This window comes from Cololabis saira, chromosome 2, assembly GCF_033807715.1.
Source record: "Cololabis saira isolate AMF1-May2022 chromosome 2, fColSai1.1, whole genome shotgun sequence".
NCBI classification, from domain to species: Eukaryota; Metazoa; Chordata; class Actinopteri; order Beloniformes; family Belonidae; genus Cololabis; species Cololabis saira.
The window spans coordinates 40,234,879-40,262,386 of record NC_084588.1 but is presented as its reverse complement, the minus strand read 5'-3'; the positions used below and the strand labels follow the sequence as shown (position 1 = coordinate 40,262,386).

General features: G+C 42.3%; 1 protein-coding gene across 1 annotated transcript in view; it reads right to left on the bottom strand.

Annotated features, from left to right (window-relative positions):
* Nucleotides 1-27,508, bottom strand: part of LOC133463790 (thrombospondin type-1 domain-containing protein 4-like) — a 55,130-nt gene that overhangs the window by 12,693 nt on the left and 14,929 nt on the right. Inside the window, exon 8 of the mRNA XM_061745513.1 lies at nt 1,960-2,164. Coding sequence (XP_061601497.1) covers nt 1,960-2,164 — 205 coding nt within the window. The remainder of the gene's footprint in view (nt 1-1,959; nt 2,165-27,508) is intronic.

Sequence of the window (27,508 nt, the reverse complement as noted above, 5' to 3'; positions counted from 1 at the left end):
TGACGGGTAACGTTGGAGCAAGAACTCAAACACGAGCAAACTGCCGTCACATCTGATCAACTCAACTCGTGTTGTTCAAGCTGATCTACGAAGAAAACCAACTAATTTAATCAAAAATAAAAGCTGCCTGCAACAAAAGGGGAAACTCGTGCAAGCACCGACGACTTAAACTCATCCAGCTCAGGTGCGACACCAGTGAAGCTCGGTGGAGAGACTGCGATGAGATCAAATGTACACCTTCACTTACAAAACGAGTGGGAAGAAGCTTGTCTAAAGGCACAAACAAAGACTAGAAACTCGGCACTAAAACAATACAAGTGGCTATTCAGAAGTTATGTGACACCTGTAAAACTACATCACTACAATCCCAACATTCCTGGTAGCTGCATAAAATGTAATGATTGTTTTGGCACTCTGCTGCACTGCATGTGTCATTTTGGATAGATGTAACTGACATGATTTCATGACTAATACGGTGGTTCCACTTGAGAGAATGCTCTGGATATCAGGTATTTATCCTGATTACTATGTACCAGGTCGCAAAATACCTCTTGATTGATCTTTCCTTACTTCAGGCTAGACATGTAGTCAAGACCGCCTAAACCGAGACCAAGACTAGTTCAGCTCCAGACCAAAAACAATCCTAGTTATTTCATCATCTTGTGTGAGTTATAGAACATCAGCTCCATCCTTGTTCAGCTAGTTTCCATATGAGGTTGTTTTCAACTGCAGCACAATAACACAGAGAAGTGGATGATGATGTTGAACTCACTATAAATGTTTTCATCAATCAGCTGAGATCAGATATGTGTGGCGACTGCACTACTGCTATTTCTGCACTATTGGAGGATTGACTCCAGTGCTTTTATGGATTGACACGACTAACTAGTCCCAAAGTCATCTAGCAGAATAACCAGCCTCCAACACCCCCCTCCACCTCAGAAAAGTAATGAATAGTAAATGTTACTGATTTAAATTGGACTTAATTTGGAGATGAAGCCTGAATTTTAAATATTAAAGATACAATTACCAACTTGAAATTACATTATTTACCATTAAAGTAATCAAATTACACTGAAGAGCTGGTGATCACAAGATTCTGTCACCTTGGTGTACAATGGCATCTCAATTATCCGAGTCAAAGACCGATACAAGACCAAGACCACAAAAAAGTGTTCTGGAGACCAAGACCGGTGTCGAGAACTAAAAGTTACTTCAGGCTAGGAGAGTGATTGCATTGAAGTGGAAAAGTATGGACTCACACAGGGAATGTGGTAACGGGAGATGGCGTCATGCTTGGTACTGGAGAAATGAACTTATGTTGCCAAAGGGAAACTAAACAAGTTCACAGAGATATGGGACACTTTTACGCAGTTCCTGGAAAGTGATCGGACTGTGATTAATGATTAAAACGCTGGTGGAAGCTGGCATTCAACTTTGAGTGTTTGTGCCGTTGAGGGTGGGGGGAGGAGGGATGTTACTGTCCTTGTTACTGTATGTTCTCTCAATAAAAAAACAATAAACATATTGTAAAAAAAAAAAAAAGTACACCTCCACAGTTTATAACAGCAAGTATCCTGGGGGGTAAAAACGGATGCAGTTGTCGTGAAGGGATCCAGTTTTGTTTTCCTCCAGCACTCCTGCATAACACATCAGACACTGCCGTGCACCATGTAAGCTCTGCAGTCAGGGGAAATCCAAGCACATCCTGTCAGGGAATAGCTCCTACCTGGACAACCCCGTGTCCCAAGTTTACAGGTGGGAAAGGCGCCTCTGAAATAACCGACCTGTCGCAGCTAATAACGAAGCTTTAAGGCGTGTTGCAGAATAAAAGAAAGACCAGAGCCTGACCCCCCAAAAATAACAAGGGTGTGGCTGTGACGTAAAATAGGAACAAGACTTAAAATCCAGCTGTATAAATGTTTCCCTGCAGAACGAAGGAGTGTTTTTACAGCCCACCGAGGTAGTTTCTGCTCTTCATCATCTCTGTCACGTTGATCTTGGTGGCTCCCTCCGGGATCTCCACGATCTTGTGATAGCCGATGTTGGGTAAGCTGTGTTTGAACACGCCTGAGACCAGCCTGCAGCTCGTGTCGTCACCGCCACAAACGCCACACTTGTCCACCAGTTTCCCGGTTCCCAGGTAGTCATCGCAGCCCAGACTCTGTGGAACAGAGAAGAGAAGGAGGAGGGTTTTTATTTCTCACAAGGTTTTAAAATGGCACATATTACAGAAACAAAAACTAAAATGCAGAAAGTGTGTGTGAAAAACTAAGTATAGCACGATTGCATAGTTTCGAGACAACTAGATAAACTAATTTGTTTTCTGCATGACATAATTAGTCTTAGACCAGACGTTTGTTCATGCACGGCTTTCTTCAGGTCCTTTAACATTTGAAACAGGTTCAGATAGAGATCCTTCACCCTCGTTCTCCTCTTGTCTTCATGTTGCAAGACTCAGTTCCAGCTATACTTGATGGCATTGCGTGCTCTCTCAGCTCTTAAACTCCAGTTTGCCTCAAATCAGCTTCTGCCTCTAAAGTACTTTGGTATTCAAAGGCATTGACAGTTCACTTATTGATAAGTGGAAGACACAGAGGTCACGAGGCTTCAAAACAAAGCTCAAAATCATCCCCAATCATTTATGAGGTGTTTGTGCTGAATTTCTGGTGATTTTTGTTTGTTTTTACCAAAATGTGCCACTGGGCACTATGGCCACAACATCTCCACAATGGTCTCATCCATTCAAGGAACATTTTTCCAAAAGTCTTGTGGTTGTTCAGACCTTGTGAGTTTAGATGTAAAGAGACTTTCTGTTTCTTGTTTTTTTATTGATGCAAAAGTAACAAAGGCACTTACATACGCCAGGGCACATTGGTGACAGCAATGAACATGGTTGTATGCATCAGAGAATTTAAATTTACATATTTTTTAAGAACAAATAACGATAATACAAAACAAGACTAGATAAACAATACAATAAAATAGACATAGTGTGTATGAAATAATTAACTGGGCATATAAAAATAAGGATAGACAAAAAGTAAAGATCTTAAAAAAAGAAGAAAAAAAAAGAAAACCCAAGTAAAAAATGATGTAAAGAGACTTTCTGACTTCACTTCCAAAACTATCACGACCGTTGACATATAACATGCGGACTGAGGTCTTTAGAGTCCTCATTAAGTCACTTCAGCATTTGTAAATCTGCACCATGCTCGAGCATGATTGGCTTCTAAAGTCTGATTTGTTTGGCTAGCACATGTTCACAACACATGCATGGTATGCAGATGCAATATTTCCCTGCCACAATCATCTATAAGCATAATCTGAAAAAGACCTCAGTTTAATAATTCAAAAATCATTATTTTACATCATTATTATTTTTACAGGAAAAAAAAACTAATGAGGTTTTAATGCCTTTAGTCTTTTAACGTATAGCCAGTTTTTATGTGCAAAACTAACTCCATAAATCCAAGTTGTTAACTGCAATTACAGAAAGAAAAAACACACATGTCAGGATCCCAAATTTTCCTTCCTCGTCATCCAGGGTGCGAGTTTTCTGTGTCACGTTTGAGGTAACAAATTACAGGAAACCTGGCCGCATTGAAAATAGATCAGTTAACACCAGCAGTCCATAAATTCACTAAAACCTGCAATAAAAGCAGCACGCACTGAAAAAAAAAGTGCCTCAGGACCCAAAAAAGGGTTGTAGTGAGCAACCATACAGTCCAGCCCGGTGTGCAGACGCCATCACGCTGCCAAGTCCAAAACAAACCACGTTTACTCTCACCTGGCTTTCATTTCAAAGCTCTCGTGGAGGCTTACATTTTCCTTAAGCTTGAATTACACAAGCATACATCTCAAGTCTTCCCAACATGTGAATTTACTAAACCTTAGAAAGATTCGTCAAAGTCACATGAAAACAACAAAAACACAGGGATTCTGAAAGTTAGTACTGTACGTTCAGTGTTCAGTACAGGATGCCCAACATACATCTGGTGATTTCATGTATTAATATACAGTACTTCCCGACACCAAGGTGAGATATTAAAACTTTTACCACAATATAATGTTGCCATCCCTTCTCACGGTACCTAAATGTGGAGTAGGCACTAGTTTCAAGTTCAGGGAACAATTTTTACCTCGGTAGGTTCAAAGTATTTCTACACTTACTGAGATAAATAATAGTGGTAGTTATGTGCTCTCCTCTCATGGGTACTCTGGATGCTGGACCGGTTTTATAGGCAAGAACACAGAGGTGGAGCTGCCGTTAGTTTTCAACAAGTTCCTTTGACCAAGTAACTGAACTTAATAGCTGATAACAACCCGAAAACTGGTGTGGATCAAAAATGAAAGCCTGTATTGAGACAGGTAGAACCAAAAATAGATAAATAAATGCTGGAAATGCTGCAAAGAGCAGGACAAGAGTAAACGCTGCTGTGGTATTTAGCCAACTGTGACATCTGAGGGAACGTGCGGGACTGAGAAGCGATGCTACTTTGCCCATATTTTTGTTAGACAGATAACTGTGAAGTTACTTTTCACACATTTCAAATGGTTGAGGTGGTTTGTTGCCTCGTCACTCAGACAACACTCAATGAACGCAATAAATAGCTGGTGGTGCACATTCATGAGTTTATGTGGTTCTGGAGGTGCAGGCTTTGGTGGAGGCTAAACATCTTTGGTGGTATGAATTCAAATTTCATCTCATTCTTGCAAATTTTCCCAGCCTCGTTTACTGGAAGCAGGTCTTAAGCATGTCAACGACGCTGCAGGCTACTTGCACTTTTCATCTCACAGTTCTCTGTGGACCAAAATCTCTCCTTTGATTCACATATTAAACCCGTCAACCCTCTTTCCTTCGCTGCGGGAGCTGTGTTGCACTTTTGTCTGCATATGTGCTTGTATCTATGATATGTTGCACTATTATGTTCCTTTCAGGGAGGTGAAATAGGAAAATCACTTCCACTTGCTGTGTTGCCACGGTGAATCACGGTATCTTTTGTAGTCGTGGTAACGAGTCACCAGATTCAGTGTTGACTGAATCAACTCTGAACACCTTTCCTGAAACTTTTTTGAAAGTTTTTTGAAACAGATTTGTGAAACAGCCCCCCCGATCTTTCGTTATTTCTGCCGTCCTCCCCTCGTTTCCGTCCTCTCAACCCCCAACCGGTCCAGGCAGATGGCTGGTCTTCCTGAGTCCGGTCGTTCCAGAATCAGAAGGTGTCCAGTTTAGTCTTGCTCCCTCTTCCTTCACACATCGACATAGCTCAAGATTAATTGACTTATTTAATTATATTATAGGATCTGCTTGCCATAATTTTAGGGATTGATATTGTTTTCAAACATTTCAGTGATTCTGTGCCATCTTTGCACCTCAAAATCATTTTTCTGAATAGTTCCTTTGTATCAAGTCACCCCGTCTGAGTAAACATCATTATACTGTATTTTTCTTTCACTTCCTTACTCGCACCAAAAAGGGCCCCCGACAAACTTTTTGGGGGGAATTTGTTTAAGGCCTGAAATCCCCAAATCAGTGTATATAAACAAGCTAAGTCGACAAGAAACAATATAAAACATCTGCCAAGAAAAAGAAGATGTCAAAGGAAATTTGACTCTTCTTTTTCAGCATTTTACATATTTGTCCCAGTTGTTTCTGATTTGGGTCGTTTTGCCGCTCAGCGCTAATGTTGGCGACGGCTACCAGCATTAAAAAGAAAATAGCGAATATTTGAACAGCCCAGTCCAGTGCTGAGTGTTTCACCTCAGTCATGAGGCGCACAGCCTAATTCTAGAGACGACTGACATAATCAAATTTACAGGATGTGGATAATAACTCATAAAAAAATCTGGCCATCTCAACAGACTTTGCAAGTTCTCAAGGAGCCGTAAATCTGCTCCAGAAACCCGGCAAGGCGGACACCAATAAGAGGATAAACAGGTGGAGAAAGGTATAGGACAGGGATAAAAAATAAATAAAAAGGGAGAGAAAAAAAAAAGGTGGAGGCAGAGAGGCAGATCTGGCGAGGAGAGTCTGGCTTTCTCCCACCCAGAGCACTCGCTCCGTTCTCGGCCAAAACAAACACGGAGTGCCTCCTTCCACACAGGAAACAGTAAGTGATGGAATAAGAGAACAGTGAACTGAGTGCTGAAAATATATAAATAAATGAATGAAACAGCCGAGAGCTTTTGTGGTCGCCGTTGAATTAAACTGCAGCGAGGTCGGAGCCGCTCAAAGCCGGGATCACAGGCTCTTAGTATAATACAATAACACTGCTGCATGTCGTCATTTCACGCTACATATCGGTGAATATGAAGCAACCAAGAGGCCACGGTCCAAGAAGTAATGCATAAGGTAAAAGACATCTGAAGAGGCTCCAGTTTTCTCTTAAAAACAAATAAAAAGGCATTCTAGGCGAGCTGCTTGTGGGCACGACTACCAATAAACGAGTATCTCCTCCTGCGTATCCACTTTCACCATAAATTCCTCCAACCAAAAACAACATAATTGTGGAAACCAGGCAGTATTTACCTTAAAAGGGAAAATGTTCCCCCGTATAAAACAGGGTTTGACATGGTGTGAGCTTGTTTATGGCCATTTCGATTGGAAGATGTCTGAATTTAAAACGTTTTAATGTAGAAGTGGAAAGAAGAAAGTGCAATTTTGGCTCAAAGTTTGAGATGATGATGAAGCAAAAAAAAAAAAAAGGATTTTCAGTTTCATGAGAAAGGAAGAGCCAAGAGATTTTGTCTTAAAGTGCAGGAAATACGGAGAATTAAAGGACTACTAGTGATATGGGATGCTGCTTTAGAAAAACAACCAGACCGTAAAGATAGTCACAGATACTCACATCTGCCTTTCAGGCCCTTTTCAACACATCACATGACCTGTAAACCCAGCGAAATGAGGTGTCACAGGCACATACGGCTAAATCTCACTCAGGGTTGCCAGATCTTCCCAGAGGACTTCAAAAAGTAAATTAAGAGAGGCTGATGAAGGCAGATCTACAGTCTTGGTCAAGTTTCCTCACCTCGAGACCACATCGATGACTTTTCCTCCCCCTCCCTCTCTCTTTGGGTGGCTTGAGCCGTGTGGCGAGGGAAATTGCCCCGTTTTCAGTAGAAATAAAACAGGATTTTTAAAACTCATCTGGAAGTGCTTAAGAGCCGCGATGATGGAGTCGTCTTCCAGTCAAGCTATGAACCGTCCAAACATCTGATGGTATTTTAACCGGCAGTTCAGATGAGTTAAATTCAGTTTCTGTACAAAGAGCTGAACCCGCACATGGTTGAGCCAAAAGCACTTGTCACTGGAGGTTTTTATCTCCACGAAAACACAACACACTTACAAATAAACTCACTTCAAGGGCGAATCTGCGTCTCGTTCTTTTGGAGCTACATGTTTATCTGCAGTTGAATATGGTTAAAAATAAAGCAGGACGGAGACCTTGGCACCTGAACCCGTACTGCTCAGTGTTGCGGTTAACGGCCGTCATCTGAACTCTAGCTGAAGGTCAAAGGTTAACTGGAACACATAAAAATACTAATTTAGACACATGAGGCTTCCACTATGTTTGTTTCACTTCTAGAAATTAAAATCACCCAACCCCATTCAGGTAATTAATTACAGGAAACGTTTAGCAGGGAACAACGGTGTTAATTAGAAGTCCTGTTTCAGCTGACCGGAGAGCTCTTTGTGGATAAACCTGCCTCAGGTACGCCGGCGCTTGCTCCGAATGCAGGAGTCAGAGCAGCGTTTTACTCAGAACCGTCTGGAAATGAGTAAAGTGCTACCAGAGTATGAGCACCGTGGATCTGAAGGGAGCTCCCGAGTCCTCCTGCGTGCCGCCGTTAAACTAAAACGCTTGATTAGTGCCGCTGTAAAACCGGGCTGATGAAAGACTCAATTATACAGCAGTCGAGAATACTTTCTCACCACTAAATCCTCCCACATTCTGCATTCAAGTCAGCATTTTGCAGTAAAATGTACAAAAAGTGATGATTTTATAGTTACAGTATTAGGGCAGAAATGATTACCATGTGTGCAGATGCTCCTCGCGTATAACTGGATATGAGAGACATGTGTGATCTTCTATTGCTTTAACATTTATATAATTTCAGGATATAGAGTTACAAAGAAGCTAAACATCTCCCCAACAGCACTGGCATGATGCCACAGCTTGCAATAACAGAGGTTTTATCCACACGGGAGGCCTGGTTTATGGCCACAAGTCAGGAATGTTAACAGGAACAAAACGATTAAGGTTAATGACATTCTGCTTAAATTAACAGTGGTAGATGCAGCAGACAGGCTTTTAATTACGTTTTACTGCAGTAAATGGAGTTAGATTGTGGTGTGGTGAAGCCGTCCTGGTGAATTTGGCGGGAGAAGTGGCTTTCCGCCGACTTGAAGCCTCCACCATTTAAAAAATTACCAAGCAAAACAGTCTGGAGAGTGAAGGCAGCGGCTGCTAACGCGTGTATGTTCTCAGGCAGGATAATCTACGGCTGACAGACGCGTCCAAAAGATGTATTTACAGTGGCAGCCGCTTCAGCGCACCGCACACGCTACATCTGCAATAACCAGATGTGGACAGCTGTTCCAGCCCATTTAAACAAGCTATATAATCCAGAACACAGAACGGAGCCACAACATCAAGATATGCATCTCTCCGACGCTTTCTTGCTGTGCGACTGACGTTCATCACTTCCCAGTGTCACGGCTCAGGAATCACTCCGATGGTGCAAAAAACTGAACTTATTTCATCCTTGAAACAGATTTGTGTCTTTTCATCAAATGTTCACAAGCGCAAGTGACTAATAAATTCATATGGGTTTTCTTTCTTGGAGCTAAAATCAAAAGCGTATTGTACAGTATCATCGTCCACCAGCGGCTGTCGGCCCTGCTAGCTGTGACGCTTCGTTTGTTCAACTGCGCCTGAGAACGATAAAGCTGTCGCTGCGGCTCCAACGTAGGCACGAGTGTCATCTGGTGTGTAATATACGGTTTCAGAAGCCACAGAAAAACAGAAATGATCAAATATGGCGTCCTAACCCTTTGATCACCCAAACATTGATCTGTATCGGGTGTTTGAATTATTCCACGTCACATTTGTACCATTTGAGTGTCACGTCATGTTTTCCGTCTAATGGCTCCCTTTGAAATACTTTATAAGTTCACCAGTTACAGAAATTCTGTCCCCAGACGATACAATTCAGGCTAAACCACAAACTAAAACCTGTCCCTGTGTTTGATCTTGTGATGAAGTGATGAAGATTGCTCTCTGTGGTGCTGCAGCATATGCGTGGCGCTAACTGTTGCATCTCAACCCTGAAAAACGCTGTTGGGGAAAATACTCCAAACAAACTTGGTGATGTTGCTCCAACACGGGCTGTAACTATTGAACTGAATGATTTCTAGGACTTTTCACACACCACCGGGACCTGGCCAGGTGAGGAATCAATAAAACGTGACATAGATCATGTTTGCTGCCAGCCAGCTGCTTTCAGACAAAACTGCATCGCATGAGCTTTGTGGTTGCACGGTGTATAATGGCGAGATCTGTATAGACCACAATGACTTGAATAAAGTCATAAAGAGACAATAATAAACGATAGAGGAAGTGGCTGCCAAGTCTGTGACCCTCTTCCCTCAGACGAAGCGAGATAAGGCGTTTTCCTCCCTCGCCACCATCAAGACACCAATTGATCGTGACGGATGTCTGGGGGCTTCCCTTCGGTCTCCCGCGTTGCCAGAGGTCTTCCAACGTAAAATAAATCAAACGCTCCAGGGCACTGCAGAACTATAAATGTGAAGGATGATAGAGCCCCTAGAGTTTCAGCCGGAGTCTCAACTTTGATAAATGCCACATACACCAAGTATCAGCAGCACATGTTGCACATTTGATCTGATGGTCTGGATCCAGCCAACGAAGAAGTGATGCACCATATGTCAACTGACAAAGACGGTGTCCACTGCCTTTTTATTTTGTCACGTACTTGTGGAGGTTTATAACAAACCGCAGTGAAGTGGATGCACCGCTGTGTCAGCTTGTAAGGATATATGTGGAGTTTCCAGGGAGGCCAACACAGCGACATGCATTTGACAAGCTCCTAAAGTCACGCTTTCGTTGCCCCGAGCTGATCTATCCACTGCATCCATCCAACATCAGCACCAGCAGAAGTGGATCAAGAGCTGTCCCTCTGCGGGACTGTCAAACCTTCTCACCACGGTACATCTTAAGGATACATGTCACCATATACCGGAAATTACCACAAGCCGCTGAAGAATATCGAAGTTGACTCCGAGGCGGATACAAAGAAAGCCTCATTGCCTGCACTGGTATGACATAACGGTCCGGCACGCTGTGTAGAGTACCGCTCTCGCAGAAGACAGCAGAGATGGACACCCTAGAGCAGGGGTGTCAAATGTGCGGCCCGAGATTTTCATGCGGCCCGCGAGAAGTTTCCAACGCAAAAAACTGAAATGTTAATTTACTAAAAAGGAAGGCATAAATAATTGCCATGAACGCAGCATATCCGATAATATATTTCTTCTACAAATCCATTGTTATTCCACAAAGAGAGCAGTTTTTGAATTTTTTTTAGTTTTCTAGAATGCATTTGCAGATTTTATGTATTTGTAGATGGTCGTTTATTTTTATTAAATGACTACTATTATATATTTTCGCAGGAAAAATATCACTGCTAAAAAAGATGATAGAAGATATTTATTTGGAGAATTTCAGTTTTGAATACGAGGATAGTGACAAAGTAAAACAGTTAAAAGAGAACTGCTGACTTTTTCGGCACACTGGCGTAAATATCCACGCCAATTTAAAAAAATAAATACACTTAATTGTACTGGAAAAATCTCTAAATCACAAAGAAACACTCTCGGATGTAATAAGAAAGATTTTGCTTTTAATTAAATTTCCTATAAAAAAGCGAAATATAAAAAAAACATACTTGTTTCTGTCTATCTTTGTAAAATGATATTAAAAGTATCTTACATAATTTGAAAAAAAAACTAGAAATTTCAATAAAAAGATCCTGAAGAAATATATTTTACACTACGTAGAGTGTAAAGTGCATATTTCCTTTAAAATTAACTGATATTGGATTAGATAACAATAGTAAAAAAAAAGAATTAGATAAAAGATTTTCCGCACCGTTTTTGTTATTTTGAGCGTGCGGCCCGCGAGAAAAAAATTGGTCAAATCCGGCCCGCCAAGCAAAATGAGTTTGACACCCCTGCCCTAGAGAGTTTCTCCATGCTGAGATTCAGGAGTACACAGAACCGCGCACGACAGAAGAGCTGCGTCAGCTCCAACCAACTCTGTAGCGGGGCTGGCCAGATCCTGGATCGGAGGGGTCCATTCTGGTGCGGTCACACTGAAGTTCCTGTTGTCTGATGGGGTTAGGTCTGAAGGACTAACCCAGATAGCAAAAGATGTTAAATCAATGTTGGATTATGGTCAAAAAGGTTGATTTTTGGTTAATGTCAATGATTGATGGTGGATCAACCAAAAATCAATCATCCAATTCTAATGCCAACACCTAATCAATGTTGAATAAACGTACAGTAATCCCTCGCTATAACGCGGTTCACCTTTCACGTCTCGCCGTTTCACGGATTTGCATTGTGCATTGTGTTCTCCATTCTGATTGGCAGTCTCCCCGCTTCTTCACTTCCTGTGTGTCAATAACGTTACGGTTTAATATGTACTGTACATGTACGTAAAACACCTCGCCAAATTTAAGTTTGCAAATTTTCTCCAAAACCCATAATGTCGACAAAACGTTCAGCATCGATTCTCCCGTTCAAATCCAATGACTCGGGTCGCAGTGGGGCGGTGCTGATCTCTGCAATTTGAAGCCTTGTATAATAATTGTAAAAAAAAAATAAAGGTTACTTCTTCACGGATTTCACCTATCACGGGTTATTTTTGGAACGTAACGAAAAACGAGGGATTACTGTATTCTGTTATTTGTGGACCAAGCTTCAACAGGGATTCAATATTTCTGCCTAACCATATGTCAACGTTGATTCACTCATATTTTGCTCGTAGTGGGTGAATTGAGAGATGTGCGCAGTCACACCACAACAGAGGTCCGAAGGTCGGCAGACATGATATATCTGTCACTCTGAGGAACAACAACAATCCACAAAACTTCAGAAAAGGATTTAAAGGCTTCAGTAAGAGACTCAGAGCATTGAAGCCTCTTAAGGAGTTGGACTGCCAGATTTAAAAAAATACAGTATTTATTTATTTCATTCCCTTGTCAAAGGTTCAGCAGATGTTGCGTGAGTTTAACACCTACAGCGTGTAGGGGTTAAGCTGGAAGCGCTGAAGACGCAGCGGGATGTCGACCTAGACGAGGTTTCTGATGGTGGTTTGACTTACAAACCCCGTTTCTCAGGCCCGACTGTCTCACCACAGATAACTCCCACGGCTACGCGCTGCTGAGCCAACGCTGTGGAAGAGAAAACAATGAAGCAGAGGAAGTTATGAATAAAGGGATGTTTTCTTAGTCTGGAGATGGTGCAGTGGTGGAGCCCTCCTCCCAAGTCTTAAGCCACATGAATCCACGCTGGACTCCCACCAGAACATCATAACCAGTATTTTGGCAGCTTCCTGCTCAGCTTTTCTCCAAACTCACAACAACAACAACAAAAAATTCAAAAAAAGTCACGGACTGCTGACTCACCCAAAAATGCTTTTCCTGTTTTCTCGTTTGCGAATTAACCGAGACATTTGTAAATAAAATGAATTTAATCTCATTCAGGTTGGTTCTTAGGGTAAAACTATGGGAAAGGCATGAATATGATTTTCACAACCAATGCAAAAAAGAAAAAAGAAAAAAAGATACTGGGATAGAAGAAGAAGTAGGGCATTTTAAAACCTATTTATGAGCAAAAGGTTAAAGAGGATATTTGATGTGGATGTTAGGGATTTCTAAAGCTTTTTATACATAGAAAGGTTGTAAAGTCGATTGGCGAGAGGCCAATGAAGTAATCATGATTTGGCAGCTGTGACAGTCAGGCTCATCTGGAATTGTGATACCGGCATAACTTGGCTCCCAGAATAAGAATACAGAGACTGCATCATCCCAACGACAAAGAATTTACAGTGGAAGTAACCTTGAGATGTGATGCTGGGTCTGGAAATGACATTACTCACATTTTACAGTCATTTAGACACAAAAAAAATGCTACGAATAATATAATTTATTTTCAACTTAAATGTATTTGAAAAGCTCCACTTTACAACAGAACGTCCTCCAAGGGCACTTACACTTACATATGAGGAAAGAGCATAATTCCCTTGTTGTAAAAACTTGGCAACAGCATCTTAGGTTAGAACGAAATAAGATCTGTTCACACTGCGGTTACCATGGCTACCAGAATCTTCTTGCTTCCCATTTTCAGGGATGCTACATAACTCTAACAAATTTTAATGAGCAGTGGCTTTCAGCACCGCTTTTACTTAAGTCAGCACTTTGAACGCATCGGCGTCTGCAGAGGCAGAGGTGTCAACCAGTTACACATGGGGCATTCTGACCAATCGAGTGGCTGAATCACCCACGAGGCCACACCCACTCCTTTATTCCAGTCCGATATGTAGCTTTCTGCTTACTGAAGATACGGAAAAAAGGGATCGTGCTTTGACGGCAGTGTAAGCAAATCTACCTGAGCTCTAACATGCTCTCCATGTTTTATTTCCAATATTAACAGATGTGACGTCATCAAAAAAATCCCTTTAATACAACAGGGTTCAGACAAACTAACAGTCTGATATTATTTTTCTTTAATTAGTTTTTTTCTGCAATAGAAAACTATATTACCCATTTGCTTACATTATTCTAAAATGGGTCAAAGAAAGATAACACTGATGCTAAATTTATGAGAAATAGGACAGATGTCTTTTAACCCGTCACTATTTGAGCTGGACACTTTGAAATTAAAAAACGAAAAATGTTGATAAAGATAATCTAAAAGGTATAAATGCTCGTGTTTCCAGAAGGAAACAAAATCCACATGCAACGTGCAGCCTGCAACATCATCAATATCTCAAAAATCTGATTTATTGAATTTGTTCCTTTTCCTCAGATTTCACTCCTGGCTCCAGCGTTTTGGGAAAACTGTCTGTGGTCCACAACCACAATTAGAAAGCCAGGTTCTGGTGTTTTGGATAAGAACCCCTCAGATTTCCCCGTCTCCACAGATCGCTGCTTAAAATCAACAGCAAAACATGATAAACCCCAACAGAAACACAAACAAGCTGAAGGTATTCGCTGTTACACAGGAGATGAACTGAAGATAAGATATTTTTTTTGCCTTTTTAAAGACATAAACACTTCAGTTCTGTTCATACCGGCGAGTTTTAGCTTCTGCAGTCAGACACTTAACTTTACCCCGGTGGTCTCTTTTGAAATCGTTGTTACAGCAGAAAAAGCAGCGGGATCTGAACAAGGGTGGAAATAAAGGTGCTGAAGCCAGATATTTCCACTTCAGTATCGCTCTCTGATATCGCAGTATCCTGCAGACACCCAAACACCTCTTTGAATGACATATCTTCAGACATAAACAGTCTCAGTTCAGACATATATATAAGTATTTTCTATTCGGAGACGCATCAGATATCCAAATAATCATGATATGACCCTTTAATTTAGTTTAGGTAAGCAGTTTTCTACAAGGTCCATTTAAAGATACAAACGTAAGCATTTACAGCTTCATAAGAGATGATGGCAAAATTAAAAAGACCTATGATCCCAACTGCAAAGCAAGTCCTTATCCAAACCAAAAGCTGTCCTCATGCTCGGAAATAACCGCGTGTGTGTGTGCTGAGTGTATCTCCTGATGTCGTTACTCTGATTTCGATGGGCTCTTTTGGGATCAGAAACAGAAGAATGATGGAGCACGCTCTGCGGGGCCCCTGGACCACAGGGGCCTCACTGATGACAGCGGCTGCGCTTATTGCAATTCTGCAAGATTTCTGCAGGTTGAGCACATACAGGTGCTATAAAAACTAGATGTTTTTTCTTAAGTCAGTATTTGGTTGATTTTACAGATAATAGTTTGACTTGTGTAGCAGTGCAGTATGTAAAACCCTGAGAAGTGAATAAGTAAAGCCTGTGACATCATAAAGTTCTCCATAAAAACTGTATTTTCCCAAATATAGAAACGCTCTTATAAAGTCTGCTCTTTTTCACTCACTCATTCATCCTCTCGGTTGTATATTTATACAAATTTGATGCGAGCGTAGTTAAAAATAACCTAAAACCTGCACAGGCATCACTGGAACAACCTGAGGCACCGGCTCGCATCAGTGCGATTCATCCTCAGCCAACACAGGTCTCCTGAAGCTCAGCTGAGCCACAAGCAGCGACAGGCTAAAGGGATCAGAGAATACTCCAAGCACACTTCCAAGTGCATCTTTTTACGGCCCCGCAACAGCATTTATTCACTGGTGTGATACGAGCCTTTCAATAGGACAGATATATGGTCCCACAAGCTGCCAGTGAATGTGCTGTGGAAAAATAAACAGCTCAGAAAAAACACGCAGAGCCAAAATGAAATCAGCATCACAGTAAATTATTCCACTCAGTAGATAAACCGCAGGATCACTAACAGTCCAAGTTATATTGTGACAGTGTCCAGCGCAGCTCGCAACCACAAGAAATGGAAAGGAAATCTCTGTATCTGTGGATGTCTTTAGCAGACTAAAACTTTTATTCCCAGCCTAAGTGAGAACGATATATTACTCTTGGTGGCATGCACCCCGCTGCAAAGAGAGGACAGAGCACCGGGCACAGCTTTTTAGCATCAGTGGGAATCCCTACTATCCCCCCAGGTTCCTCCAAGAGCCGGCAGGGACGGTCCTACCTGTGGCCGTGGCTTCCCCTGCGCTCGCACGTGGAGGCAGACGAGCAGCAGCAGAGCCAGCCCCGACAGCATTCTCTCATACGGGCACAGAAATGCTCAAGCGGTCACTGAGGCTCCCACGCCGGTCTGGTGACTGCTCTCGTCAGCCTCTGCAGCTCCGAGAAACCCAAAGAACCTCTCGCTCCAGGAGTGGTCTCTACGAGCTCCCCCTTGTAAACCGAGTTGGGGGAGGTGCAGCTGGGGGAGAAGAGGAGCTTTTTTTTTCTTTAAAGAGGAGGGAGAGTGAGAGGTAGAAAAATGAATTGGAGGAAGGGAAGGGGAGACTAAAGGGTGGCAGTACAATAGGCAATGAATTGGAAGTCAGGAGGAAGTTTGGGGGACCCCGCCACCCCACTCCTGAATGTGAGTTAAAGGGAAAAAGGGAACTATAAGGGCTGTAATCTATGAATTTTAGCACAACAAACCAACAAACCCCAACACAACAGAGCAAACCACTAAAAACAGATTCTAGTGCTAAAACATTACGTGTAACTATACATTTTATTAAAAAGCAAGACATATTGGTTTACAAATAACTCCGAATCATATGATCAGAGTAAAATAACGAAAGATTTTCCCCCATGCGAGCAAAACAAGGCAACGGGACTGAAACCACTGCTGCAGACAGAAAAACCCGACTCATCATACAGCGTTCCACTATTGTTTCCACAACATTAAATCCTAATTCAGCAAGTCATGCTGAGTTATTGAGTACCCTTGGTTTACGTGACATAGGCATAGTGAGGACTCTAAGGATATCGTTGCGGGGCCTGTTTCTGCACAAACAGACCTTTGCAGATTCAGACATGGAATAAACATAAAGTATGGTTTTTGTTAACTTTCTGAAGCGGCGAGCCGAGACCACAACATGCATCCTGCTGCAGTAAAACTGTTAAACTCTGATGGATGCACAAAACAAAGCAGGAGCCCAAGAAAAGGCATTTCTAAGAATGAATGCTGGATTAATATGTGAGAAAAATGACATTATTCACATGAAACAGTAATTAAAAATGTATCTTGTGTTTCATGTCATATTAAATTAAAGGTAACTCTCATTATTATTCAAGCACAATAACTGCTTGACTGTTCAACAGGAATTTTCAAATATCACACCTGCATCTGCAGCACCTGCAGGTCATGAATTAAAATTCCACATCATCCTGCACGTTTACCGCAATCAGACCTGCATAAACTACAGTTAGTCGTCCCTGGAGTAAAAGTATAAACAGTTGTTCAACATAAACGATTGTTTCATGGTTCCAAAAATGGTTGAAGATAAATAATGGGAGAAAAAATATGCATTTTTTTCCCTATCTTGATTTCTGTTGAGAAATTAGATCATTTTAGGTTGAAAATTGATTTTAGAAGGACTCTTCTTAAGTTATAAACATCTATTTCACAGGTCTGTGTCTAGGACTAAATGCACTTTAAAGGTGTTTTAAATAGCTGAGACCATACGAGTGAATACGAGTCCTTAAATAAGGAATGTATTAAATAAATATGCAGATTACAGATAGATACTTAAATACAGTTACCTTGAGGCCAGTCAAAGGGTTTTTGCAGGTTTTAGACAAATAAGAAACATAATACAAAAGAAACCCAAACAAATGACCTGAGGTAAGAACCATCAACCCTCTTACCCCTCTTACCTAGTGTTTATGAATAAATAAAATACAATAAAACCCTCACATACATAAACACAGGGGCCTCGCTCTTCCTGTAACAATCGCTGAGCAAAAAAACCAAAGGAAATGACACATTTTTATGGATACACTAAACTGAGTAAGCTTGCAACCACTGCAGGGCAGGTGATGAGCTCATCAGCCACAGGAAGTGGTGACGGGGCGACTGAGGATCTTTTCCTCTGTGGATCCTGTGGCTGAAAGACGAAGGTTAACAGAGCTCCACCCGGAGGATCACACCGATGTAAACATACCTTACTTTAATTGCTTGCTTACTTATTTATCCACTCAGAAACCAGGAGCCACGAAGGCTTATCCCTCTCACCTTGCCGTAATATTACTGTAAAAGCTTGTTACATAATACTTTGTGGAAAATCTTCATCATAAAACTAGTAGCTGAAGCTGTCAAATAAATGCTGTGGAGGAGAAAGCGCCCAATATTTCCCTAAGAAATGTGAGGAATGGAGGCAGAGCACAAATTTGCTCAGCTGCTCCCAGTAAAATTATGAGTTCCTGTAAACCTCGGTTCTTAAAATTTATGTGCGCACTTGCAGGTGATGCGTTAACTAAACAGATGGCCGAATATTTCCTGGGTAATGATATGCATGTTAGCAAATTTCTTGATAAATCAAACCTTTCCTCCTTTTTGCTAATGTTCTGCAAAGCTGTTTCACAGAGCGAGGAGTGGCAGTGAAGGATGTCCACACATGCATCTGGCCGGGCTTCTGCTGGAAGAACGAGCCCACGCACACACAAGCTTTCATTCACACACAACAGGCAGCATGCAGAGTAAGCAGCTCCGTAACGACAACGTCCTCTGTCAAACACAGCTGCAGAAGAGCAGAAGGGCAAGGCAGCACCTTCAGCAGCACATTCATCATGCTGACATCATCTCCCGATACAGTCTGGATCTCATCACGGACACCCGACTGTATGCCAGGCAGAGTCGGGCCGACCGGAGTGGGTGAGTCCTGGAGCAACCACGTGCCCAGTTCATCCACGTCCAGGTCCAGGGTTGAAACAAAACTATGACTGCATTCATTTCAGTAAGAAACACTCAGCCTGGAAGCCATTACTTATTACCTGCCTTCATACTCTTCTAGTACTAATGACTACAGCATGGATCAGTGCTGGTCAGACTGCTGTGGTCCAGGTGGACACAGGTGCTGCCATGCTAGTGCTCTTCCCACCCAACAGTCCCTTTATTCAGCAAAACTATGTCTTAAATTCACCAACATATCATCATCTTGGCATGAGTGCAGCTTTCTCAGAGTCCTGCAAAGAACTGGACAAATCTCCTAACTCATCCTGATGAGCAGAGAATTTAAACTAAATGCAGAAATTCTCCTTGAAGAGCTGAGTCTTTAGCTTGCTCTTAAAAAGAAAGAAAGAAAGAAAGAAAGAAAGAAAGAAAGAAAGAAAGAAAGAAAGAAAGAAAGAAAGAAAGAAAGAAAGAAAGAAAGAAAGAAAGAAAGAAAGAAAGAAAGAAAGAAAGAAAGAAAGAAAGAAAGAAAGAAAGAAAGAAAGAAAGAAAGAAAGAAAGAAAGAAAGAAAGAAAGAAAGAAAGAAAGAAAAAACTGAAAAATCTGACATCCATTCATTCCCACCCAGCCAAAACATCCTACACCCCTTCTAACTCAGCAAGAACAGACGAGTAGCTCTTACTTTTGTCTTGTTTCTAACCCTTCAAACAATGTGTTTGATGGAATAAGGGAGGAGAGGGGTGAAAGAAAGTTGACACAAGTATTTAGGCAGTTCAAGAGAGGGACATGGCTGGAGGGGCCAAGGCGTGGCTGAAGGAGCAAATGAAGGTGTAAAATACTTTCTGTGTATCCGACATCTCCCCCACCACAGCTCATCTTAATCCAAGCATGCAGGTAGCGCATGTCAAACCTTAGTCCTCCATTTTTGATTGTGTTGTTTTGATCAATATCGTGAAAATTATTATCCGTTTGTTTTTTCTACTTTGTTGCATGATGTAATTTAAACGATAATGATTCAGATGAAAGGACACTACCGGTGGTGCAAACCCAAGACCCAAGACCTTTTATCAACCTGAAAATATCCTCCCACACTGAAGCACGGCGGGGGCAGTGTTATGGTGATGAAAACTGGTGATCTCAAGGAAGGGCCGCTGATTTTATGGTTAATACGGTCAGCTCTTGAGCCCTGCTTTAAGAGTTTTTCTTTTCTCACAATGGAAACCATCCAGTATAAAGAAGAGGGAACAATTTTGCCCTGAGGAGCAGACATACTCCAAGAGAAATGTAGCGGAGAGGTCCATAAAGTCCTGAACTAAATTACAATGAAAACCTTTTGAGAAAGAAAAAAGAAAGAAATGGAGGCTCTCATTGTTGCACATATTTTTGATGATATTTTACACAGTCAGTTTCCCCACATTTATGGTTTAAAATGCTCAATTCATCCCTCCGTAAACCATCTACACATCATCTAGAGGTTTTTGAGAAACTGGAACCGGTAGTGACGAGTCACACACATTCGGCGGTAACTCATTTATCTTGGTGTTTAATGACTTTATGTGCCTGCTGGAGCCATTTTACTAATAAAGCTGTTTGGATCCATCTGAAGAGGGAGTAATTTACAACGGGGGTCTGACCCGAAGCAGCAGGAGTCTTAGCTCCACAATAACACAAGTAGAGCACACAGAAACACAAGTAGGAGTGGAAACACACATTTATTTAAAACATCTAAATCGGTCATCTATCCCCATATCTGACTTTCTGTCCATCAGTATCCTGGCTGAGAGCCTTACATATTCAAGATGTCCTTTAATGAAACAAACAAAAAAAGATGCATCAAAGAGGATATCACCCTTCATCACAGTCCACTTTTCAATGCTCTCCCTTTTTACTAGTCTTGGGGCGAACTTCCTGTATCTGCACGAGAGGAAACGTGTTTGTGCTGACTGCAGTATTTAAAAGGTGGCCCAGCTGCTGTTTAGCTGAGCCGCCAGATTATGCTCAGGAAATAGGATTTCACTCACTTCCTGTCGTCATATCGTCACACACGATACCACGTCAGGTTATCCCGCTCAATCTAGCAACATACCTGCAGCAGTCGCGTGCCTGATATTCATTTAGGTTTCGTAAGCTAGATCAGTCTGATTAGATATCCACTAATTAGGACTGAAACATGTCATAAATGTGCATATATTACCATACATGGTTTTATACATAAAATGCAGACACTTCAGCAGAGGTGCAGGGGTACAGAACAAGGGTATGACCCCCAAATGAGGAGCCCCTGATCCTGCTGGAGTAAAGCCGGTCACACTGGGCCACTGAAGGCTGATGGAGTCGGTTGCTGTGACACCAGCAATCATTTAGATGCAAGTCGAGCCCAAACGTAGACGTCTATCCGTCCTTATGCTCATGACTTCACATCTATTTGTCTAAAAGTGTCTTCCATCCAACACAGGATTGGCTAAAATGTCAGAGCTGAAACGGATGTGCTCCAACATGTTGCCTAGCCCCAGCTGACCGGAGAAGAATCATATCAGCAGCAGTGGCAGTGTCAATTTAAACGCTGCACCGGCTTCACTTACTTTTTTTTTTTTTTTTTTCCCCCTTGTCTGCACACATATTAATGATTGATACCATGACGGTAGAAACCAAAAGTAGGAAACACACGTCAAGCACTGGAAATCTGTAACAAAAAACCACAAACAAAGCACGAAACCGGCACGGAGCCAACCAAAACAATAACAGCAATCGACCTAAATCTTGAGATCTGATTGCAGTCTGAGCTAAGCTACCGCTACCGCTACCTAACCCCAAAAACTAGAGAGCCAGCATGCAGGTGAACAAGCCAGTGTGTATGTCTATGTGTGTGTGTGTATATGCGTGTGACTACCGGTAAGTGACTATGTGTGTGTGGCTTCACTTACAAATTAACCAACAGCTGGAATAAAAGAGTCAGGAGGAGAAAGAGGCGGTTCCTGGATCAGACATCAGGTATGTAATAAAGCCACGATTTTGCCCTCAGGATCCATCACGTTCCAACCATTAAGAACATCCCTAATAAAGAAATATGAATATTTACATGACTTTGGATCCTTTAGTAACAGAGATCACTCTTAACTTGATGTTTTATAAATGCATAGAAATACAAAATCAAGTGTTAGTGTTAGTTTAAACTGAAACATTATGGTTTTAAGCGGTGTAAAACATTAAGAGTAATGCTAGATAATAAACACTGCATTTTGTAAATGTATGATTATATCAATAGAATCAGATGTTATTTCTTCTTTTTTAATTAGGTAAAGCTGACCAATCCTCTCTCTACGCGTGTAGACACAGACACAGAATATTATATTACTATTAAGCCGACTATCCGTGCGCAAACTATGAAAAAAAAAGCGTTTTCAACCTGACTGAGCATCCTATATCATAGCAACATGTCTGAGCTTTGCGACAAAGAGAAACCACCAGAAAATTGATTGAGAACGCAGTGAGTCGTGTTCATTTTTATTCCTTTTAAACGAGCGTCCCAAGACGGCGGCCGTGCGGCTCGTCAGCTCCTGTAGGCTGCAGCAGTCAAAGCGGCGTCTGCTCTTTAATATGAAAAACGACGTCACGCTAAAACGGTTATATATGCAGCTTTTCTTCCATTATTTCACTTCCCATCAGTGATAACAGTCAGGGCAGCATGTGTTCAACTTTTCCCATCTTTTTTAAACTAAAAAAATTAATAAAATACAAATAAAACTCCACCACTACTTCTGTCATACAGTCCCACAATGCTTTGCATCTAACTCCCCATTCCTGAGCCTGATAGCGTACGTCGAGTACATAACCTTATCTATATGGAGACATTCGCCTTCCTGCAGAGATGTTAAGGAGACATGTCAAGCTGTTTTTCTTTTCCCCCTTTTTTTTTATTATTATTTAACCAGTTTACTTATTCACTTTTTCCCCTTAATTAACTTGTGATTTTATTTTTATTAACTTAACGTCATTTTATTATTTGTGGCTCAACATACCTAGGGGCGAGGGTGGGGGGTGGGGGGAGTGGGTAAAATCTCACTATAAAAATGGAAAAAAATAATGTAAACAGGATTCGATGTGAAGATGGAGCACACCTCTTCTTTCCGTTTACTTTTCCTTTCTCAAGAGACTCCGATATATTGTTCTCTTTTTTTGTCTTTTTTCTTTATTTTTTTTATAGTAATGTTCTACTCGCTTTGTTGCTCTTGTTATTGTTTTTATCATTGTCCTGTTTACAATAAACAAAATTATAAACAAAAAAAGAAAAGGAGACATGTCAGGGGGCTGGGGACCTTTAGTCACATGACCCTCAGTTTGTGCAAAGAGCCCAGACTCGCATATGGATTCAAATTAATGTTACATAACATTAATGTTACATTAATGTTAAATCAACATTACAAGCCTTGACAGGAAAGAAAACATCGACCACCGTCCATTTCTGTGCGTCCTTCAACAGAGTACCAGTTCTGCTGCTACATGAACACATAACCATCTGCAGTGGGAGATGATGAACGCCCTGCGAGCCTGCAGCTGGGGCTTGTCATGGCAGAGATTGAGCTATCTCCACCTGTCTGTACCAGGCAGGTTGTATATCAAACCACTCATCCCTCTTTTAATAAGTCTGCCTGTCCACCGCAGCAGGGAATGCACAAAACAGATGCAGCTGTCTTAGAAGAGGAGCGAGGAGCACAACAAACCCACGACTGGATCTGCACCAGTCCAAGAAAGGTAGATTTATTTTGCCCCCCTTAGCAGGGCTCACCTTCAACAGCAGCGAAGTGTGTGGTCGGTGATCACTCTTGAAAAATGTACACACTCTTCTTCCTTGGCATAAAAGGAAGGGAATTAAAAGGGATTTTTCACTGTTAAATGCAAGAAACCACTTTCAAGACTGCTTCTGTGCATCAGAGCTGACTTCTCTTTAATCTATGCATACACACATTAATCATGATAAATGATCCCAATTCCTCATTTTCTCAACTAGCTTTTTGAAATCAAGGCAATTTTAGAAAAACAGGTGTATTTCTTTCTTTCAGGGTTCATATATAACAACATATATTAGACAACCCTGGTCCTCAAGATCTACTGTCCTTATGTCAACATACCTGATTCTAACTAATGATCGTTATCAGCTCGATCGTTATGGTCTGCACAGCTCGTGTGTCGCGTTGAAGCGGGGAAACATCCAAAGCATTAACCAGGGTGGATGACCACTGCATTTGACTCATTACCAAGCAGACAGCAGAATAAAGTTAACAACAGAGGAAACATTTAGAAGGGCATTTCTATACTTATCTGAAACAAAACAGAGTGAACCAAGACTAAAAGCACATCCTTTTGAAGCAGGTATGTTGAATTCAGTGTTCATTTGTCCGCCACACTGGCAACAGTGTTGGTGATTAGCGGGAAAACAAACGAGGAACTCTACAAAAGCTTTCATCCCCTGACCCAAAGATAATATACTTCCATCCAACCAATTGGATAACAATAACTTTAACTGCAATAACTCTACAAATTATCGTAATCATGATTTAGTGCAAAAAGGCTGAGTTTTGTATGAGAAAAAGAAAACAAAATATATCTCCAGTTTGTCAAGAAATCATGAGGATTTCGCTGAAATATTTAAAAACAGAAAAATTGAAGCTAAATAGCTGTGCAAAGAGAAAAAAAACAAACATGTTAGCCTTGTCCAGAGGCAGCATTAATGTTTATTTCTTTATTTCAGAAGAAATAAGCGCCCTGTGTCCTGGACAAAAGACGAAAAGCCCCTTCCAGACGGTCCGAAGGCAGTGAGGGTCTGCCACAGGGTCTGTTGTGGTATTGGGTTGCATCTGTGTCCTTGGCAAAGGTAATTTAGACCTCTAATTTGTAACAAAACATTAAGAATGACATATGCATTGCTGAAGACAATTTCTTTCCCAGGCATAATCCAGGCGCACTGTAATGCACAACAGCCGTCTCCAAACACGGCAGAGCCACCACTGGGGAGGAAGGCAGCACGTATACGGGAATGGCTGTACGGACGTTTACCCGCTTAAGGATGAGAGGAAAATTCTGACTGAAACGAACAATGAAGATGACCTTGTACTGTTGCACGATATAAGAAAAGCCGTAAAATCTTTATGGTCCTAACTTTTCTGACATGTGTCACAGGGCTGACACAGCAAAACATGAACGATCTTAGGTTCATCATGCCTGCAACAAAATAGCAGCCTTGAAGAGGTATTAGGCACTGACCTCTTTCTTAGAGGCCAATTTGAGATCATCAAATTCAGAAACTTGACATCTTGGCCTGTCGTGGCACCAGAGGTCAGACGGGCAAAGGTAAGCTGTTAATCATGCATGAAAGTTGTCAAGGGGAATCATCAGGGATGACGCAAACTGTGAGCTATGTGCCCGGAGGAATCATTTCCTCTGCAGTGAGCAGCAGCGTGTCCATACGACAGCCGCAGAAGCTCTCTCCTAAAAAAATTATTTTGATAGGATGCATTTTTATTGCCCCAGTGGCGATTAACAACAAACATAACGAAGACAAAGCAACTCACAAAAGGAGCTCTGGCTTTGCTACTGCCCTTCGTACATGTGATGACGACTCAAACACTGGATTTTCACCATTTGAAATAGTGAAAGAACAAAGATGGAATGTGAACTTGCACACTTTGGTACTGTTAAGTTATACTAAGAAAGTAAACACATTCAAACAAATGTTGACGATACAGATGAAAGCTCATCCTCCATAAGCCTTCTGTGGGGAGAGGAATTTGGTCTGCAGCCATCTGTCGGAGCAGCAGCATCAGAGCCAGTGGCTTGAAAATAAATAAATAAATAAATAAAGCTGAACAAACTGATGAAGACGGCTGGCTCTGTTCTGCATCAGCACAGTGTCTTCAGCCAGATTCGCTGGAACCTACACGGCCACAGGAGACCCCTCCTGACCAGAACCACAAGCACCTATTATGACTCGTTGAAGAAACGTAAATGCTAACAGTCACTGTTCCTCTCCCCACTGTCAGGTCTGCCAGGTGTACCAGGGAAAGTGGCGGTGAGTGTGGAGTTTCCCTTCAAGGCTTCAAAAAGTAGAGGCCCTACGATGTACCCCTGTCCTTCACCCTGCATTAGGATAGACAGGTATGGATGGATGGATGGATGGATGGATGGATGGATGGATGGATGGATGAGTGGATGAGTGGATGAGTGGATGGATGGATGGATGATGGATGGATGATGGATGATGGATGGATGATGGATGATGGATGGATGGATGGATGAATTATGGATGGATGGATGGATGGATGGATGGATGGATGGATGGATGGATGGATGGATGGATGGATGGATGAATTATGGATGGATGGATGGATGGATGGATGGGTGGATGGATGGATGGATGGATGGATGGATGGATGGATGGATGGATGAATTATGGATGGATGGATGGATGGATGGATGGATGGATGGATGGATGGATGGATGAATTATGGATGGATGGATGGATGGGTGGATGGATGGATGGGTGGATGATGGATGGATGGATGGATGGATGGATGGATGGATGGATGGATGGATGGATGGGGGGATGATGGATGGATGATGGATGGATGGATGGGGGGTGGATGGATGGATGGATGGATGGGTGGGGGGATGATGGATGGATGGATGGATGGATGGGGGGATGATGGATGGGGGTGGATGGATGGATGGATGGATGGATGGGGGGATGATGGATGGATGGATGGATGGATGGGTGGATGGATGGATGGGGGGATGATGGATGGATGGATGGATGGATGGATGGATGGATGGATGGATGGGGGGATGATGGATGGATGGATGGGGGGATGATGGATGGATGGATGGGGGGATGATGGATGGATGGATGGATGGATGGATGGATGGATGGATGGATGGGGGGATGATGGATGGATGGATGGATGGGGGGATGATGGATGGATGGATGGATGGATGGATGGATGGATGGATGGATGGATGGATGGATGGATGGATGGATGGGGGGATGATGGATGGATGGATGGATGGATGATGGATGGATGGGGGGATGATGGATGGATGGATGGATGGATGGATGGATGGATGGGTGGGTGGATGGATGGATGGATGGATGGATGGGTGGGTGGGTGGACGGATGGATGGATGATGGATGGATGGATGTTTAGATGGATGGATGGATGGATTGATGGATGGATGGATGGATGGATGGGTGGATGGGTGGATGATGGATGGATGGGTGGATGGATGGATGGATGATGGATGGATGGATGGATGATGGATGGGTGGATGGATGGGTGGATGGATGGATGGATGATGGATGGATGGATGGATGGATGGATGGATGGATGATGGATGGATGATGGATGGATGCACGGATGGATGGATGGATGGATGGATGGATGGATGGATGATGGATGGATGATGGATGGATGCACGGATGGATGGATGGATGGATTGATGGATGGATGGATGGGTGGATGGATGGATGGATGGATGGATGGATTGATGGATGGATGGATGGGTGGATGGATGGGTGGATGGATGATGGATAGATGATGGATGGATGGATGTATGGATGGATGGATGGATAGATGGATGGATGTTTAGATGGATGGATGGGTGGATGGATGGATGGATGATGGATGGGTGGATGGATGGATGGATGGATGGATGGATGGATGGATGGATGCACGGATGGATGGATGGATGGGTGGGTGGGTGGATGGGTGGGTGGATGATGGATGGGTTGATGGATGGATGGATGGGTGGATAGATGGATGGATGGATGGATGGATGCACGGATGGATGGATGGATGGATGGATGGATGGATGGATGGATGGATGCACGGATGGATGGATGGATGGATGGGTGGGTGGGT